Raw genomic sequence first — 20,030 nt, forward strand, 5'->3', positions numbered from 1 at the left:
TCTTCACGATACTTATAAGATTTGGATTCTATTTTACATACATAATATCATATGTATACACAGTTGAGAAGTGTCAGATTTGGATAAATTACACTAAATGTCACTAATGTATTAAAAATTATCATTAATGAAAGTATACTTTACGGACAGTTGTTATCCATTTAGAATGTAGATGATGCGAATGAATAATTTATCATATAAAAAGCAACAATTAGAATTCAGAATCATGATTAAGATCTAGAGTCTATGTTTAAAGTAGAAAGGATACTTTATAGTTAAATAAATGAACATTTATGCTGTGAATTCTTTGATCGTAAATCTTGATAATATTTAGATCAATTTGAAGAATACATAAATCATGATCTCTATTCTTTAATATTCTCTTGATTTCAACAGTTGAAATCATGAGTCAATTGAAGCTAGACCACTATGGAAAACCTGGAAGCACTGGACGGCCGTTCCGTTCTATTGTGGAACTCCTCATCAGTGCGCATCCACACCTCCGCCTCACGGGATTCGAACCCAGGACCTATCAGTCTCGCGCCAGGCGCTTAACCAATTTGGTTATCAATTGTAAACGTCTAAATAGATAAATATTATTCAATATTACTTGATTCTTGATAAATTGTAAACTATTCAATTATCGAATTTTGAATTTCGCGCGAAAAATCTAACACTTTCTATCTTATATATGATGTTTTACTGAATAATCTTCAAAAGGAAACAAGATTTTTTTTGAAATTTTTGTTAGTGTTGCCATGGTGATGGTATTGTGAACATATTTAATTTAATGTTTTTTTTTTTTAAAAAAATAACAGAAAAATAATTATTCACCGTTTAAAAAAGATAAGAGTTATTAAATTAATGAGATTAGATTAATTTACAGAGAATAATTAATCATTAATTGATATTTAATTTGATTGATATCATGTAATTTGAGCCAATAATACTGAATAATTTATGTCCTGCTGTTGTTGTTGATTATGAATATTAACTAAGATAGAACTAATTGAGAAAAATAAAATTCATTGAGTATTGAATGAATGATTTGTTCTCCAGTTGATGATTATTTTTCTTAGCGGTATACAATTGTCACAAAATAATACATGATTTATTGTAAAATTTTGTTATCTTACTACAGTCATAAAATAGTTGGTAGCACTGAGAAACAATGCCAGAATGTTTGGGATGAGTTTCTGCCCGTTTAAATGCAAGTTCTTACTTCAGGATTGACCTGTGTCAACACTTGAACTAAGGATAAGGAGTGAAGTAGTCGAATGCGTTGACAAATTCACTTATCTTGGAAGTCTGATCAACCCTGATGGGTTGGTATCTGACGAAATCTCAGCACGGGTTCGAAAAGCTCGTTTGGCTTTTGCCAACTTACGTCACCTATGCCGAAGGCGAGATATCCGTCTATCCATTAAGGGATGAGTGTACTGCGCAGCAGTTCGTTTTGTTCTACTTTACAACTGTGAAACGTGGCCATTAAGAGTAGAAGATACCCGTAAGATACTGGTATTTGATGACAGATGCCTTAGAAATATTGCTGGCGTCTGCTGGGATCATCGGGTAAGTAATAGTGAGGTTAGATGCAGGGCATTAGGGAATGATGGTAAATCAGTTGTTGAGGTTGTGAAGCTTTATCGACTGAGATGGTCGGGCCACGTGTTGTGTATGCCTGAACACCGATTACCACGACGTGCAATGCTAACTGGTGTTGGGGATGGTTGGGAAAATGTTAGGGGCGACCAAACCAAAACGTGGCATCAGTGCTTGAAGTTACTAACTTCCAGTCTGAGCCACGTTGGTAGTTGCAAACTAATTGGTTGGGATTTGCGTGACTATCGTAACCAATGGTTGGAGGCTCTGAGTGACATGGCTCAGAATCGATCACAATGGCGTAGGTGCACAAACTCTCTGTCTTCCCTTAAACTATGAAATTAAAATCGCTTCATATCTTTCTTTCTACCCACTAATTTTTTCTTCCAGTACTATGTCCTTATATGCAATCTTTCCTTTATATATTACCACCACTGAATTAACTACTTCTATGAATCTGGTGTTCATCTTGCTGTGCGAGTGTGGTATGGTAACTTGGACCGATGTATATATGTGCCTGATCCTACGTTGTACCTGACCAACTGACTCATAAAATATTTGTAATTCAATGGTTCCGTTTTCTTATTCTATTCAAAATTACCAATAGAATTTGATAATTATATAATCTTATCTATACATAGTCCTTCTACTCTTTACATGATTGTACTTCGTTTTTGAAAAAAAATTGACCTTTCGATATCAGCCATTAGTATTGAGTCATTTCTGCAGAATAATTCAATTTGAAAATAGCTTATCATGTACTATAAATGAAGATAGATGTTGGCTAGCAGTGGAATCAATAACAGGCGTTTTGTCCTACTTAAGACTCATCATTTCGATATACTTACAACCGAGTTAGTATTCACTCTGAGGCTAGGATATCGTACTATTCTCTTCAAATGCCATCATTTTATCCACTTAGCTAATTAGTTCACATAGCTTACTGCCTTATATAGTGAGCTGAAGTTTAATTAATTTGTATTGGTTTTTTGAATCCTCCGATTGGCTGATCAATTACAGTACTAAACATCAATGAGAAGATTCAAACAACCAATACAAATGAATCATTATAGATGTTTTGTGTTTTATTAACTACTTATTATTAATCTCACAAAGTACTTTTTAGATTAATACTTTACTAAAATTGTTGACTGGGAATATTTTCCGTACTGGTTTTATCCTAACCTCGACTTATTGTTTTGTTAATTCCCTTTAATAACTGTATACGACTTAAAACATTATGTGTTATGTATTATTTACCAAACTGAATGTTGTTTACATTTTAGGTTCTGTTTTTATCATGGAAAATTAAGTGACATGGCTTAGTGGTTAAGGCGTTCGATGTTTAGCCATTAAATCAGTGGTTAATATTGTGCTTTATTTACTTTGGTTTGGGCAGCTAGTTAGTATCATTTACCCTCAAATTTAGAGTATTGGCTGATACCCAGGTACCTGGTGAATGAGTTAATTACAAAACGATCAACCGAAATTGGAATGGATTTTAGTATTTTTCAATTGATTCTTCTATATATTGTGTATTTTACACCATCGTCAGATTACCTAATGTGTTCAATACATTACTCATTGAAGTTGACTAGTTTATCTATCAAGACATTGATATTTGAGTAATACAGTGATTAGATACATTTTTACTGTTAGAATGTTTTAATTATGATTATTTATTTAAGATAATGGGTTAGGGGTTAAAACAGTGAGTTTTCATTCAGTCGATCTGAAGCTTCCTTTCACCTGTTTTAATATACAAAAATAGGCAGTATCATTCGAGCTCATACAAACTATGCAGTTCAAAACTGAGTACATAAACCCGTATTTCGTAAATTAATCATTTATTTTTGTACATTCCTGATTTCATAAAAGTTATATGTGTACAGTTTAAACTGTTACAACTTGTGACCTGTGTGCCCTGTTAATGTATAACGTAACAATACCAACAATTAGAGAGCAGTGAATTATCGATCGGACTAATGACGCGTAAAATCCGTGCGAACAGTCTAGAGTCCTTATTAATTCTGCTTCCCGCCTAGCCCAGCCAGTTAAGTCCAGAACACCAATCTCAACCTCTGCAATATGAATTCTTTCTTTATATATACCAATCAGACAGACCACATCGTACCAATAAAATAGGAAATTGCATTTGTATTAGATTTGGCCAAATGTGGCTGTGAATGAAGGGGGTAGTCATTGATAGACGGTATAACTCAATAATGGTAAATCATATAGTAGTAGTTCATAAGTCAAAATAAAGCTCATAATAAGAGGGACGTGAATATCAATAGTTTAGTTATTTAACAATTATGCGATAAAAATATACGCATAGTATTGGTCCATCAATAGATCCCAGAAGTTACCATTCATTATGCTTATCGGGGCACAACGCAAACCTGTTATTAAGTGATTGCAATCGAAACCATTAATTTTTAAACCTTAGTCTAAGGTACTCGCAATTCAATTTTTCATTTTTGGTTAATGTAAGGGTTAGCCAATCAGAATTGATAACGCAACTTTTAGGCTTTTTTATTCGAAATTTCAGTATCATATATCACGATCAGTAGAAATATACTGTTCAAAGCGTTCAAATTGATATACAGGTTAATTGGCACTTTCTGTAAATCTTAACTGTTAACGTTTCATCCTGATACAAACCCTAACCTATGGTTCTTGGATTTTTGCGTAAAATTCACTCATTCATATGACTACAGAGTATTTTTGCATTAGGACTCATATCTGTTTGTGATGTAAACCTTAATTCTAATCAAAAACAGTTTGAAGATTTGGAAAATCTTTATTTCGGCTGTATGTGAGTTCGAATTACTGTCAAATTAACTTATAGAAGACAATAATAGATTCAAAGTAATTAGTCCTTTTGAGAAATTTCGATAATGTGATAAGAAGACAAAGATTATCAGAACTATGTGGATATATTAGCGCAATACATTTCGAACAATCTGATCACACATAGTATACTTGTTAAGAACATTTATATATGAAAATTAAAAGGTCAACTAGACTGGAAATGGGATAAGAGGAGACAAGAATAATAATAAGAGTAATAATAATAGTGTGAACACAATTTTAAACCTAATCACTCTGAATAATAAGCCAATATTACCAGGGTAGGTTTAAGGTAAGAATAAACTGTTTTTGAATACACATAGGGGAGTTGAATTATCGTATGGCTAAGGCTCCAACAAACCTCAGAATACACCCTTTTACACTTTTGTACACCACAAAGATCAATCTTATAGCCTATTTAGATTATATGTTCAGCAATAGAGGATGATGGATGTTTATCCTCTGCTCTTATTGGGTCACTTGATTGCTTCTGCAACCATTTTGGTACATGTTCACACACCCTAATATTGAGATCACGATTGCTCCTCCCTATGAATGTGTGACCACACATACGTTTAAATTGGTAATTACGGTGGGGTGTGACACAATCGTTTTCATGTCTTTTAGGTTTTGGATGAAGCATGCACCTTGTTATTCCTTTGCTGCGCAATACGTTTTGTTGATGACCGATTTGAACCTGTTTCAGTAAAAGGCTATTTGAATCACCCCTGAAATGTAAGGTGATGTAGACAGGGTTTTTTTCTACCAAGGCTACAATAGGTTTCACTGTACCATGGACTTTCCATCTATTTATGAATTTCAGAGGATAGCCATTTTCCATTAATGCTTTATTTAGCAACTTCATCACCAATGGCATCATTTGTACGAATACGATCAAGCCTGTTGAATAGGCACCTTCTCAAACCACGTTTGTATTGCACAGGGCAGTAAGTATAATAACTAAGGTATTGACCTGTCCACGTTGGTTTTCTAAAAATGGATCGTTTGTCTCCTCTTATCCCATTTCCAGTCTAGTTGACCTTTTATTTTTATATATAAATGTTCTTAACAAGTATATTATGTGTAATCAGATTGTTCGAAATGTAATACGCTAATATGTCATCACATAGTTCTGATAATCTTCGTCTTATTACATTATCGAAATTAATAGATTCACTAATTGTGCAAAATCTACTTACACTTTAAAACAATATTGTCTCAATTTTTCCCCCACAAATTATCCATTTTTAAAAGCTGTCCTCTGATTGGTTAGAAACTGATTGAACTTTTTTTTGTCGCGATTATTTCAAGCTCATCTCTATACTGTAATTGATTTATTTTCCTTATACTATATCAGAAATTATTATTGTTTATTTCGGTGCTTCCTTAGATCAACGCTTGTATATATATATATCATATCATATATCATATCCAACTCGAACAAAAGTAAGAACCTTAAACTTCCGATGATGAGACATATCTACAAGTTGTTAAGGCAACTAATTTATTAAATAAAAGACAATAAACATCAATTTAATAAATAAACTATCTACTGGTATAGGGGTTGTGGAGATTATTAAGTTTTTGATTGAGATCATGAACCGATTGATTTTAGACCACTTTTGGAAACCTGGAAGCACTGGATGGCCGTTTCGTCCTATTGTGGAACTCTTCAGCAGTGCGCATCCACGATCTCGCTCGCTGTGGCCAGTGGAGCTAATCCATGTCGGGTAGAAACAGGTATCTACCTCAGTACAATGGGAGATGGTCGCGCAACTTCGTGGATTGATTGATATTAGACACTATCACCTTTGGATGACGGCTCAGTGGTCCAGTAGGTTAAGTGTTCGCGCGCGAGACTGAAGGCCCTGGATTCGAATCCCGCGAGCGTGATCGTGGATGCGCACTGCTGAGGAGTCCGAGGATAAGACGAAACGGTCGTCCAGTACTTCGACGTTTCCAACGGTGGTCTAACATCAGTCGGTTTATAATCTCAATCAAAAATAAACTATCTGTTTTGTTTTTTTGTTTATTTATTTACTGATTCATTACTAATTAGAATGAACCATTCAATGAATGACCTCAAAATCCAATCACAGTATGAATTTCCTTTAAAATATGTATATAGAATATATTCATCAGATTTATTTAAAGGTGAAAAGTAGTTTTAAAGAAATTGAAATGAAAAAGAAATAAGTTGGTGAGAGAAAAAAAGGAAAAGAAACGAAAAAAGAAAAGGTGAAGAAAAGAAAAAAACAAAAACTAAGAAAGTGTAATTGTCATGCCATTACGGAAATAAAGTTTCGTCTTATGATTTCAGTTTAATTATTAATTTTTAAAAATAGTAGAATGTTTTGTTAAATAACAATATGTTTTCCTCTTATTATTATTTAAAGGTTAATATTTTATCATCTTTTCTTTTTATTTTAAAAAAAAATGGGGGAAGATTTGAATATTAATTTTTGTATTCTTTCTGGGAGACTAATAGTTTCGGAAGGGGTTTTGTGGAGATTCTAGTTGGTTAAGCGCCTGTCGCGAGACTGTTAGGTCCTGGGTTCGAATCCCGCGAGGCAGAATCGTGGATACGCACTGCTGAGGAGTCCCACAATAGGACGAAACGGCCGTCCAATGCTTCCAGGTTCCCAACGGTGGTCTAACATCAATCGGTTCATTATCTAAATGAGAAAAAAAAACCTAACAGTCTCCACAACCTCTAAACTGAGAATTTAGAATTGTTAAACAAAATAGAATAAGATTGTTCGTGTTGATATGATTCATATAGAATGTTAACTTGAATCTGTATATATGCTATACGTACAGAAAAATATATCTTCAACCACACCTCCTTCTCTGGCCAACCTCAAGGCCAATTAATCAATAGCAATCTTAGCTATTGAATGACCTTATTTGACTATTGTACTTATAACCTTTCGTACTCAAATGTAATTGTCTCTGTTATCTTTATTCACAAATCTTTGTATTACTATTATTATTAAAGAGGAAGAAAGTATTTGTAAAGTCTCAAATTGTTTCTCTGAGGTTTTACAAATACATTATTCCTCTTTAATGTCTCACACTAACTCGACGCTCAAATACTGTGAAACTATTCGATCAAATTTAGACGAAAGTTCGTATTTATTATTATTATTATTATTGTTATTATTATTATTATTGTTATTAATGACTAAACATCATCATTAATCTCCGGAATGTACCATCCTTTTATTTTGCTTCCATCCCATTTTGTTACTTTTTACTAATGTCATATAAAATGTTTACACTATTATTTCTCTCACCCTATCTGATCCATATTTATTCCGATCAAGGATCTTAACATTTTCGATTGAGATTATGAACCGATTGATGTTAGGCCACCAGTGCAAACCTGGAAGCACTGGACAGCCGTTTCGTGCTATTGTGGGGCTCCTCATCAGTGTGTATCCACGATCCCGCTCGCGGGATTCGAACCCAGGGCCTTCAGTCTCGCGCGCGAACGCTCAACCTAACGCTTAGTCTAACATCAATCGGTTCATGATCTCAATCAAAAACTTAACAATCTCCACAACCACTATACTGATCTTAACATTTTCATTTAACATATAAGCTGATTCAAGTGAACATTTCATATGAATCATATCAACATTAATAATTTTATTCAAGTTTGTTAGACAAACCTAAATTCACATGCTTTAAACGATGTACTTTACACTTAACCTGATCATCTTTTGGATTATTAATTTGGATACATTGAATTGTAGGAAACTGAAGAGAATTTGTTGGAAAGTATATTTTTTGTTCAATATATTATACAATAGGACGAAACGGCCGTCCAGTGTTTCCAGGTTTTCCATGGTGGTCTACCTTCAATTGACTCATGATCTCAACTGTTGCAATATATTAATCTTTTAATTTAATGGGGATCGTTAAACGATTAAGATAGTTTTTTAAAAAAAAAATAGATTTTCATATTCGTTTTGTTGTTGAAAAGAAAAGAACACCTTTAAAACAAGCATTTAAAACAGTTTATAAACTGATCATAAATAATCCATAGTGTTATTGAATAAGAATAAAAGAATTCAGCGAAGAAAATGTTTTTCTTTTCAACGAAATCATTTACTTAAACTGTACATTCATACATACATCCTAAATGAATTACTTCTCCTTCTCCGCCTTCCCCTCCTCCACCTCCTCCTTCTCCACCACCACCACCACCACCACCACCACCTTCTCCTTCACCACCTTCTTCTTCTTCGGTAAAATAGATTCACTTCTATTAGTAACTGTTTAGAATATGGAAATTTAATTTTCGATCATTTCATTTATGTATATAAATCTGATAAATAGTTTCTTTGACATAACAGTATTATTATTATTCAATATGTGAATTATTATTATTACCTTCCTTCTTCTTTTTGTTGTTAGTTATCTAGTTATTTGTAATTACTTTTGTTATTCAATTTCATTACTTCATTATTAAGAATATTTCTATTATGTTTGCTTAAAATGAGTTAATTATTTACTATTATTACTATTTTACACTTGAATTACTTATAAAGATCTATGTATATAGTTAGTTATCCACTTGTATAGAATCAATTATAGTAATAAACGTAATTACTATTATTATTATAATAAAACTTTTATGTTCACAATCTAACCTATTCTATTCGCCATTCACTTTTCTTATCATTCTCTTACTTAATAATTGACAATAATTGATTTCAATGGTTAAGATCATGAGTCAATTGAAGCTAGACCACCATAGAGAACCTGGAAGCACTGGATGGCCGTTTCGTCCTAGTATGGGACTTCTCAGCAGTGCACATCCACGATCCTGCTCCCCGCGAGATTCGAACCCAGGACCTATCAGTCTTGCGCACGAGGGCTTAACCATTAGACCACTGAGCCGGCCGGCATCCAACGGTGTTAATGTATAACTTCAACTAATCCACGAAGCTGCGCCACCGTCCACTATTGTTTTCAGTGAGTTGATATTTCACAAGAGACCAGGTTGAACTCTACTAGAACTCCAGGAAATGCCTCTTGAAGTCAATCATTAGTGAGCAGATGATTATTATTAGACGGAGTCCCATACTCGGACGAAACGACCGTCCACTGCTTCCAGATTTTCCATGGGGTCTGGCTTCAATTGACTCATGATTTCAACTATTGTAATGTGTTATAGTCAATAAGAGAACTATTCATAAATGATATACAATAGATGTTTATTATGCGATATCGATATGATTGTATTTTGATAAATCACTGACATAAATACTTCTAAAATATCCAGCTATTTAATCAGTGATAGTGTCATCTAATCATATTGAGAATCATAAAGTTGTAATCCAAATGATAAATATTTTTTTATCATCAGTTAATTTATGACATCAGTGATTATCTATTTTGATTGAAGATATTAATCTAAACCTTAATAATTCAATTTTACTTAAGACATTGCAACTTGGTCGATAGTATTCGATCTGTACTAATCAGGACTTGACACACATGACATTGATCACCACCCAGTAATCAATCAATTGTGATTACATTTCAGTCCTACAGGAGGTCGGTCGTGACCCGGATATCTCAGTGGTAACGTCTCCGACTGTGAAGCTGGGTGACACGGGATTGAATCCGTCAGGGAGCATCAATTCCCTCAAGATGTAATGATTTGATCATTTTGAAAACAGTTTCTATTATAAACTAACATTAGTTAAAGAATGACTGAAAACTATGTTCCTAATTTTTGGCCAGTATACACTTCATTATATGAAATTATATATTTTATGAAGGAATGAACAAATGAAAGCTTCTAAACATAATAAGATTGGGAGAGGGGTTTTGCGGATATTATAGTAATTTTAATAGTTGAATTCATGAGCCAATTGAAACTGGACCATCATGGAAAACCTGGAAGCACTGGGTGGCCGTGGTCTAGCTTCAATTGACTCATGAATTCAATTAATAAATTACCATAATATCGGCAAAACCTCTCTCTGATTATAATCATCATGTTCTCACTAGCAATTGGCTTCAAGAGGTATTTCCTGGAGTTCTAGTGAGAAGTAGTGACCAGTGGAGTTCAACCGAGTCTGTTGTGAGATAGTAACTCATCGAATACAATCGTGAACGGTGGCTCGATTTCGTGAATTAGTTATATATATATATATATAGAATAATTAGTTACTTTTTTTCAATAAAGATGAATTGAAATTCGAAGCATATAAAAGTTTGCGTTTTTATTCGTTGTAATTATGCATTCTATGGTTTTAAAAGTATTTCAAGTGATATCAATTCGTGTCAAATATCACTTACAAATGAGTTGTATATATCAACGGAACCTAGGAAGTGCTTTTCTTTAAATTTAGAGCAAGTCAGCTAAATTTACCTGCATCTCAATGTTAATATTCTCATTAGAGCTTGAATCCAATACCTTTTACTTCGAACACCAACACATATTCCTCTAAGCTATGGAGTTCAGATAACTATTAACTTATTCCGTGGAGCTAAGGGTTATATTTTTATTACCTCATTATTGATATTCAAGACTAAACCTTAATATGCCACGAAATACTGATCGAAATCCTTTCCTGATTATTAACAGCGCGATAATTCAATCCTATACTAATAGTGATATATTAGAATAGAAAAGAAATGTTTACATTTGCTGAAGTGTTTTACTTTTCAAACGTGTTGCATTATCTTTCTATAACCATTTATTCGAAAGTATTTTTTCTTGTTGCTAACTTTATTTAATTTAAATAGCTATTGGTGTTTCAGTGAAAATGATTGATGCTATATATCGACTACCTGGATTATCCGCTTTATACGCTGACAGATCTAATGTAATACGAGCTAGTCAATATTCCATGAATTCAGAATTGGCAAAAATGGAGTATACTGAAGCTTTAAATGCATTTAAAAATGAAGGAATTAATGGTAATCATTGTGATATATAATAATTTTTTTCTGGTTAGCGTTTTTTTAACGAGTTAGTTCTCTACGGGATGGGGTCGCTAACCCCATGCCCAACCCTCCTTGGGACCGGCAGTAGCCCCCGGAGGGACTCCAGGCGGATCGGTAAAGCAAGAGCAGCATATTTACAACTGAAGAACATTGGGGACTCAAAGCAACTGTCAAGTAACACCAAAGTGAGGATTTTCAATACGAATGTCAAGACAGTTCTAATGCATGGGGTGGAAACCTGGAGAACTACGAAAGCCATCATCCAGAAGATACAGGTGTTTATTAACAGTTGTCTATGCAAAATACTTCGGATCCGTTGGCCGGACACTATTAGCAACAACCAACTGTGGGAAAGAGCAAACCAGTTCCCAGTGGAGGAAGGAATTAGGAAGAAGCACTGGAAGTGGATAGGACACACATTGAGGAAAGCACCCAACTGCGCCACAAGACAAGCCCCCACATGGAATCCTGAAGGCCAAAGTAGGAGAGGAAGACCAAAGAACACATTACGTTGAGAAATGGAGATAGACATGATATATATAACTTAGTGTTGATCTGAATATAATGAGAATGAATAAATGAAGAGATATCTATTGTTTTATGATTTATTTTAACTAACTTGGAATCCTTAAGACAAAAGTGAAGGAGAAAGAAAAAAGAACATATTGCTCAGGGGAGTTGAGGCACACATCAAAGGAATGAATGGTAATCGGAAACAACTTGAATAGAGGGTTCAGAACAGAGTTGATTGGAGATTCTTAATCGGCGACCAATGCTCCACGAGGGGTAACAGGAGTAATTAATTGATGAAGAATTCGTAAGTACTATCTTTTATAATAAAAAAGAAGTGGGGTTAATTGTATATTAAAAACTCAATAAACAATAGGGAAACCTTGGTCATTCGATTGAAATAAACTTATTCAATTTTATTTACAAGTTTAGTAGAGATTTACGAAATGTGACACCGATTTTCTCTTAGTACTAAAGGGCTTTTTCGTACAAAAAACGTGAAATTTTCAAATATGTATGTACATTAAATGTTTTTTGTTCATTTAAACACATAAATATTAGTACAAGAAGGCATCAAATAGATAACCACATAGTTAAATAGCCACATAAACCATTCGATTTGTGTGAGGACTGGGATACTGCTCGGGTGTCCAAACCGAAGCAGGTGGCCACACCTGGAGCAGTTGACCTAAAGATCTAATCCAGAAGACAGTGGAGCAATGTCAGTAGATGCAGTTCCATGATAGCCGGTGGTCAACAGTTGGTTCATATGGCATTTGTTCCCTTAGGATCCTGGAGCCCATGTGCACCATTGGTTTGGAATCAGGGTTTTCCAACTTCCCAAGGTAAATCCTCCATATCCACCAACTCGGTTAAAACACTGGACATTTGCTTTTCCTCCTCTCAATTTCGTAACCAACACCCCGGTCATTTAGGAGGACTTCCCTAGTAGTGGTTATATGCACAGGGCCATGTGAGAGCTTTTTCGAAAGGGAAAAATAACTCTCACCACTCTTGGCCGTAACAGGGCATTACCGTACCATGATTATAACCTCTTATTCTGCAACTTACCATCGTTTTATATCTTTCTCCCAGTTTGTTAACCTCGTACATCCCAAAGTGATTTAATTTTATTTGTTAGTCATGTCTAATCAAATTTATTATTATTTTCCTGAATAACTTATTATCATAATTATAAATGTTTAACTGAATTCAATTGGTATCCCTGAGAACCTACTTGTCTAACTTCTGAATAATTCGGTTTTCCATCACATAATAAGAACCAAGCTTTCTATACTGTTGTTCATTTGTTCTATATGTATATACGATCCTATAGTTTTGAATAATGAAATCATAGAACAAAATTCATTTCTTTGCTTAGCCATTCTCCCTCTATCTCTCTATCTATCTCTCGTTTGCTAATCTTTTTTCCCGGTTACTTTCAAATTAATGTCATGTCCACAAAAATGACTGTCAAAATAAACATGACTACTAATATTTACCTTGATTATTGTAAATAAAAAGGTCAGATATTTTCAAACAACATGATTAATAACTTAAATATTTCTTTGTTATTATATCGATGAGGTTCATGTATTTGGGTGATAAGGTTTGTTGTTGTTTAGTTATTTATATTCATCATTGAACTATAAGCTTATCGAGTAGTTTGTATGCTTACAGTGTACTTAATGAAAAAGGTTTAATGTTTTAGCAATTTAAAGGATAATGAACGATATATATATATTCATTTTCGATATGCTTTTAAATCTTAGAATAAACTGAGCTCGTGGAAGTAGACAATCATGATGATGATGATGGTGATGTTTTTTTATTTTAAATTGTAAAGGTGACTTTCTTAACAATGCTAACTCGTGTTGGGGATGGTTGGAAGAAAGTTAGAGGCGACCAAACCAAAACGTGGCATCAGTGCTTGAAGTCACTAACTTTTAGTCTGAGCCACGTTGGTAGATGCAGACTACTTGGTTGGTGTCCGCCTGACTATCGTAACCCATAGTGGAAGACTGTGGGTGACATGTTTCAAAATCGATTACAATGACGTCGATGTATACATTCTTTGTCTTCCCTTAAACTAAGAGATTAAAATCGCTTCATGTCTTTCATTCTACGAACTAATTCTTTCTTCCTGTACTATGTTTTTATATGCAATGTTTCTTTTATATATTATCACCATTGAATTGACTACTTCTATGAATCTGGTGTTGATCTTGCTGTGCGAATAAGGTATGGTAACTTGGACCGATGTATATATGTGCCTGATCCTACGTTGTGTCTGACTGACTGACTGACTGAAAGACGACTTTACAATTTACTAATAGAAGATCAAAGAATATACAGTTTTGTTAGTGTTTTCTAACTAATTAAAAGTGAAACATTTATGAATCGTCTTTTTAGCTCCTATAGATTGAACATTCAACTTAGCTTTAAATTATAAAGTAATTCATTGTTGTTGACATTGATCGATTTTATTTATTTGTGAAGGTTTACTAAAACTTGTGTTTAAATGACAGTATTGAGACAACTTGTTCAAGATGTACATAAACCAATAAAGACTGGTTGATTGTGGTGCTTAACATCAACAGCAAGAAAATAGAAATCCCTACAAATAATTCTATAGCCGTTGAATATAGTAGTAGCTGTTTGTTATTTGTAGGTTTTTGGACAATACTTGGATGTTCAATGTAGGAGGTACTGTGATTGAATCTCAGCCTTTACATCAACACTGTTGACTCGGAAATATCCAAATGACGAGTGGCGAATACGATGAAACACTCTTACTGGATTCCATTACTAATCATAGTCTAACATTATTAAATCGTTTGATTGGAAAGAAACTGGGTAGTTATATGATTCTCTACATTGAGTAAGTCAGCTAACCAACACATTGTCAACTCAAAAACCCATGCTACCAGGCTACATAATCACAGTGTGAGAAGCACCTATCTAGACGTATAGCAAAACGATCGAAGTGATTTTAATGTCTATATAAGTACAAACAATCTAAATATGGAAAACATGGTTCACAAAGGAGACAAAAGTTTAAGAAATAAAATGTGTGACTTATTTTTGAAACTAAAAATTTAAGGGAGGATATGGAATGAATACATCTGTGATATTGATATCGGCTTCTTTTTCATCCCACTTACTATTGATCAGATGCAGTAATTAGGTATTTAAACTGAAGTGCTTCAGCCAACTGAATTGTTTCACAAATATGTATTGGTTAGTCTACATGAAATTGTATTTTCGTTCGTCGATATAAATCGTAACTCCTGGAGTTCTAGTAAGAAACGATGACCAGTTCAGTTCAGTCCATGTCGGTGATATTTTATAAATACCTTTAAATTCAGAATTCTACATGGTGACTATTATCCATTGACAAACTCTAGTATCGATGTCGCTTTTGTAAGGGACAATCTAGTCAACACCACATAAGTTCAAAATCTCTAGAAACCTGTCACATTAAAACTAACGAATAAATATCACTCTGAAACAACAACAACAATAACAACTCGAGTTTTGATTATTTTACTGAATTTTAATAATTTCGCTTGAAGCAATCTCATCTTCGGCTCTTATCATTCGCCCACATCTCTCTCTCTCTCTTTCGTGTCAGCGCTCTATTCCCTTCTCTACATTACATATGTATAATACGTGGTTAACATGTTTTCTCAGTTGTATAATCACTACGAAAACACCTGTTTTCCGCTGGGGTTTTGTTTTTTTTCGTTTTGGTTCTTAGGTTACTTTTGATGAATAAATAGATATTCTATATATTTACTAACCAAATTTATATATTTATATCCTATGGGATATCTAGATTCATCTATATATAGATAGATAAATATATGCATGTGTATATATTCATTCACTTATTTGTTGATCATCACTAACTTGAATTGTATGATCACTTAAATTGGTCAGTCTTTCAATGTATCTCACCAATGTAAATAGATATGCATAAGATGTATCTGTTTCTATATACTTTCAAAGCTATTCTATTATTATTATTAAAGTTTATATTATGTTGTTTTATTTTTCGTAAACAAAAGAAAGAAAAACACCCACAAATATAATAATAATCTATTATGTAATACTTTTTTTTTGTATATGCGTAGATAACATTCATTAGAGACGACCAAATCTAAATCAGCATAACAATGGTTATATTGTTATCAGAGGTTTAAGATATATGATAAATCATAAATTTTCTATTTGGTGCCATAATTTACATATAACATATGTATAGATATATACTGAATACATACAGTTAGATCTCATTTTCCTTGCATGAATTCCATTTCTGATTGATGTTACATACTACTTATATCTGTCAATATAAGTAGCATACATTATATATTTATAGGTAAAAAACATATAAATTGTTGTAAGTTAACTTGAACCTCACTAGTCATCTATATTATGTTATGATTTGTGTTTCAAGTTGTAATTTCAAAATGAATAATAATTGAGTAATGATAATCAATATAATTTAGCACTATTTTTGACTGGACCACTCTACTAATTACTACTTACGCCTGTTAATTCTCATGAAGGAGCATAGGCCTCTCACCAGCATTCTCCATCCAACCCTGTCCTGGGAAATCCTTTCCAGCTCCTTCCGGTTGTTAATCATCTTTTTCATATCTGCTTCCATTTCCCGACGTAATGTGTTCTTTGACCTTCCTCTTTTCCTCTTCCCTTCAGGATTCCAAGTTAGGGCTTGCCTCATGATGCAGTTTGATGATTTACGTAATGTATGTCCTATCCACCAACTCCATCGTATTTTCCTAATTTCCTCTTCAACTGGAAGCTGGTTTGTTCTCTCCCATAGTAGGCTGTTACTGATTGTGTCCGGCCAATGGATGTTGAGTATCTTGCGTAGACAACTATTTATAAATACTTGTACCTTCTTGTTGATGGTTGTAGTAGTTCTCTAAGTTTCAGCTCCATACAGTAGAACTGTCTTGACACTAAGTGATACATTATTGTTAAATCCAATAAGAAACATTCATTGGCTTAATATCGCAGATAGGCTAGGCGGGACAAAACCTAAGTAAAACAAGGTGATTTAAAAAAAAATTGTATTTGATTATTGACTAGTAACAAATAGTTTGTATTGTCTTGTATTCAGTGCTGATTGAATTCCGTCGATCATTTTAAAATGTAACCGCTGGTCTAAACAACTTGACATCGTATGCATCATGTTTACATGTTAGGTGGTTAGATATAGTCATAGGGACACAAATCTAAATGATATCTGAATATACTATTTTTTATATGATTTACTTACAGTCACATATTAATTAAACTGAGCAATTTTTCTAATTCATTTACTGAATAATCATAGACATGCAATATCATACAATTAATCGTTTATCACTATCAGATGTAACTAATGTCATTACTCTTTTAAATGTAATTACAAGTTTTGGACTATTGGAAAAAGGCAGTATCGTACGTTATTTGCCACGTTATGACATTTTAATTTCATACCTGTTTTGTGGACCTGGAATAATTATATTTGTATCGATGCATGGAGAAAGAGAAGATGAAGAGTTGAAACAAAAGTGCAGATATGATTACCAATGTTAGTTTAAACTATTCATATACAATATATTAGTTCAAATGGTTTTAAACAGTGAATCGTTGATGATCCTGAGTCCCTATCTTAGAGTATCACAAGTTAACTGATGTGGGCAGTGTAGTTTATTAAACTCCAACTTGAAGGTTTATTAATTTTATACTTGTTACATTCTTTGAAGTTAGCATGTTTTATCCTATTTTGGCTTGTAAATATGTACTGTTTATTTAAGATTTGAAGTCTATTGTGGAGATGAAGTGATGAGGTTAGTAACTGCTTATTAGTGTTATAGTTTGCGTTTTCAGACTTTTTCCCCTGCAACATCAAGTAAATAATATAGCTTTGTTAGCACTCACTTGGATTATGTAACTTGTAGCTTTCTATACAAATTTATGCATGCAACTAAGAACAGTAATGTCTTTTATCATATATGTCTTCTGAAGCAATTTTCGCGCTTATGAAATAACATCAATGACTCAAAAAAACTTAAGGTCTAAATTACTGATTGGCTGTAGCCTGACAACCATTGAAAATGAGAGAGAAACTGACAACTGTTTATTCCTAATATGATATTCCTCCACAATTTGCATTAATGACCCGACTAGGTAGTTAAATCATGTCAGAGGTGAAGTATTTATCCATTAATTGCATTGGATAATAGTTGCGTATTATCTCCAATTGACTGATGTTAGAAACAAGCTCAGTATTTTTAACATCACATTTACTTCACACGGTCTGAAAGTCCCGGTTTCATTATTTGGTTAGGTTGTCTGTTTTCACTCATATGAAGTTCTGTACTAGAATGAAATGGTTGTGAAGTGCCTTACGGTTTCTAATGGTTATATAACTAACACCAGTCTATGAGGCTTACTACAAACTTTAACAATTCCCAGAAACCGTCTAGTAATCATTTGTTTACAAATATGCTACTGTTTTTGTTTGAGATCATGAACCGATTGATGTTAGACCACCGTTTAAAACCTGGAAACATTGGACGGCCGTTTCGTCCTATTCTGGGACTCCTCGGCAGCGCGCATCCACGTTTCCGCTCGTGGGATTCGAATCCAGAGCCTTCAGTTTCGCTCGCGAACTCTTAACCTACTGGACCACTGATCTGGCTGGCATCTAATGGTGTTAGTGTCTAACATCAACCAATCCACGAAATTGCCCGACCATCTTCCATTGTACTGAGGTAGATACCTGTCTCTACCCGATACGGCTTCTCACTAGAACTCCAATAATTCCCTCACGAGGCTAGTCACCAGTGAGCACATATGTTAATCATCAGTATGGCGGTTGTGGAGATTATTAAGTTTTTGATCGAGATCATGAACCGATGCCAGCTAAGTGGTTCAGTAGGCTAAGCGTTCGCGCGCGAGACTGAAGGCCCTGAGTCCGAATCCCGTGAGCGGGATCGTGGATGCGCACTGCTGAGGAGTCCCACAATAGGACGAAACGGCCGTCCAGTGCTTCCAAGTTTTCAATGATGATCTAACGTCAATCGGTTTATGATCTCAACCAAAAACTTAATAATCTCCACAACCCCTGTACTGATGATGCCACAGTTTATTAATTTTCAGTTATAAATTACATTTCGATGTGTATAATAAAAAAAATAATATTTACTATTATCCGATTATGTTTTCAACGGCTTTATTTCTAAAATCAGTGCTACATAACGAAAACATTAACGATTATTACTGTTGTTATTAGATAAACATGTAAGGAATGGGAAAAAGTATTTCTCTTTCTTTTTCTGACAAGAAACTCGTCAAAAAAGAGAAACAAGCCATGAGTATTAGTGTGATAATAATACTAATCCCTTTATTCAGTATTATTAGCTTAATACATTATCAGATTCTCAGCATGCGATATTTGAATAACTCACTTTTATTCTTCATACAAGTAACAATCCATATATACGGTTGACATTAAGTGCCCGGCAAATATGATTCCCTACCACCCAATATTATTCCATATATACATATATGTATATAATTGAATGTTAAACATAATCCATTTTTATAAGAAATGAATATTATACAATAATGAATCATCTGGTTCGAATCCCTCGAGCGGGATCGTGGATGCGCGCTGCTGAGGAGTCCCAAAATAGGACGAAACGGCCGTCCAGTGCTTGCAGGTTTCCAAAGGTGGTGGTCTAACATCAATCGGTTCATGATCTCAATCAAAAACGTAATAATCTCCACAACCCCATACTAGTAATGGATCATCTGATCGGTTAATAATCAGCTCATCTCTTATAAGCTGTTCGTCACTTAGTATATGTGATAAATATATTATGGTAGAAGTGTCATACTTTTCTTTTTATACACTAATTCTAATGTAATTGTATCTGATTGGGTTAGGAGGCAAACACATGTAACAATATAAGTGAAGTAAGTTATTTGTATTCCATAGAATAACATTTGTTAATCTTTTGAAAGATTTCAATTGTTTATCTACAACCATATTCATGATCACTTCAAAAGAT

At 33.8% G+C, this 20,030-nt stretch overlaps 1 protein-coding gene across 1 annotated transcript in view; it reads left to right on the forward strand.

Annotated features, from left to right (window-relative positions):
- MS3_00002363 (uncharacterized protein) overlaps positions 1 to 20,030 on the forward strand; it is a 42,512-nt gene that overhangs the window by 20,208 nt on the left and 2,274 nt on the right. The window contains exon 4 of the mRNA XM_035732473.2: positions 11,224 to 11,397. Within this exon, the coding sequence (XP_035587489.2) occupies positions 11,224 to 11,397 (174 nt within the window). The remainder of the gene's footprint in view (positions 1 to 11,223; positions 11,398 to 20,030) is intronic.

Source organism: Schistosoma haematobium, chromosome 1 (assembly GCF_000699445.3).
Source record: "Schistosoma haematobium chromosome 1, whole genome shotgun sequence".
NCBI lineage: Eukaryota > Metazoa > Platyhelminthes > Trematoda > Strigeidida > Schistosomatidae > Schistosoma > Schistosoma haematobium.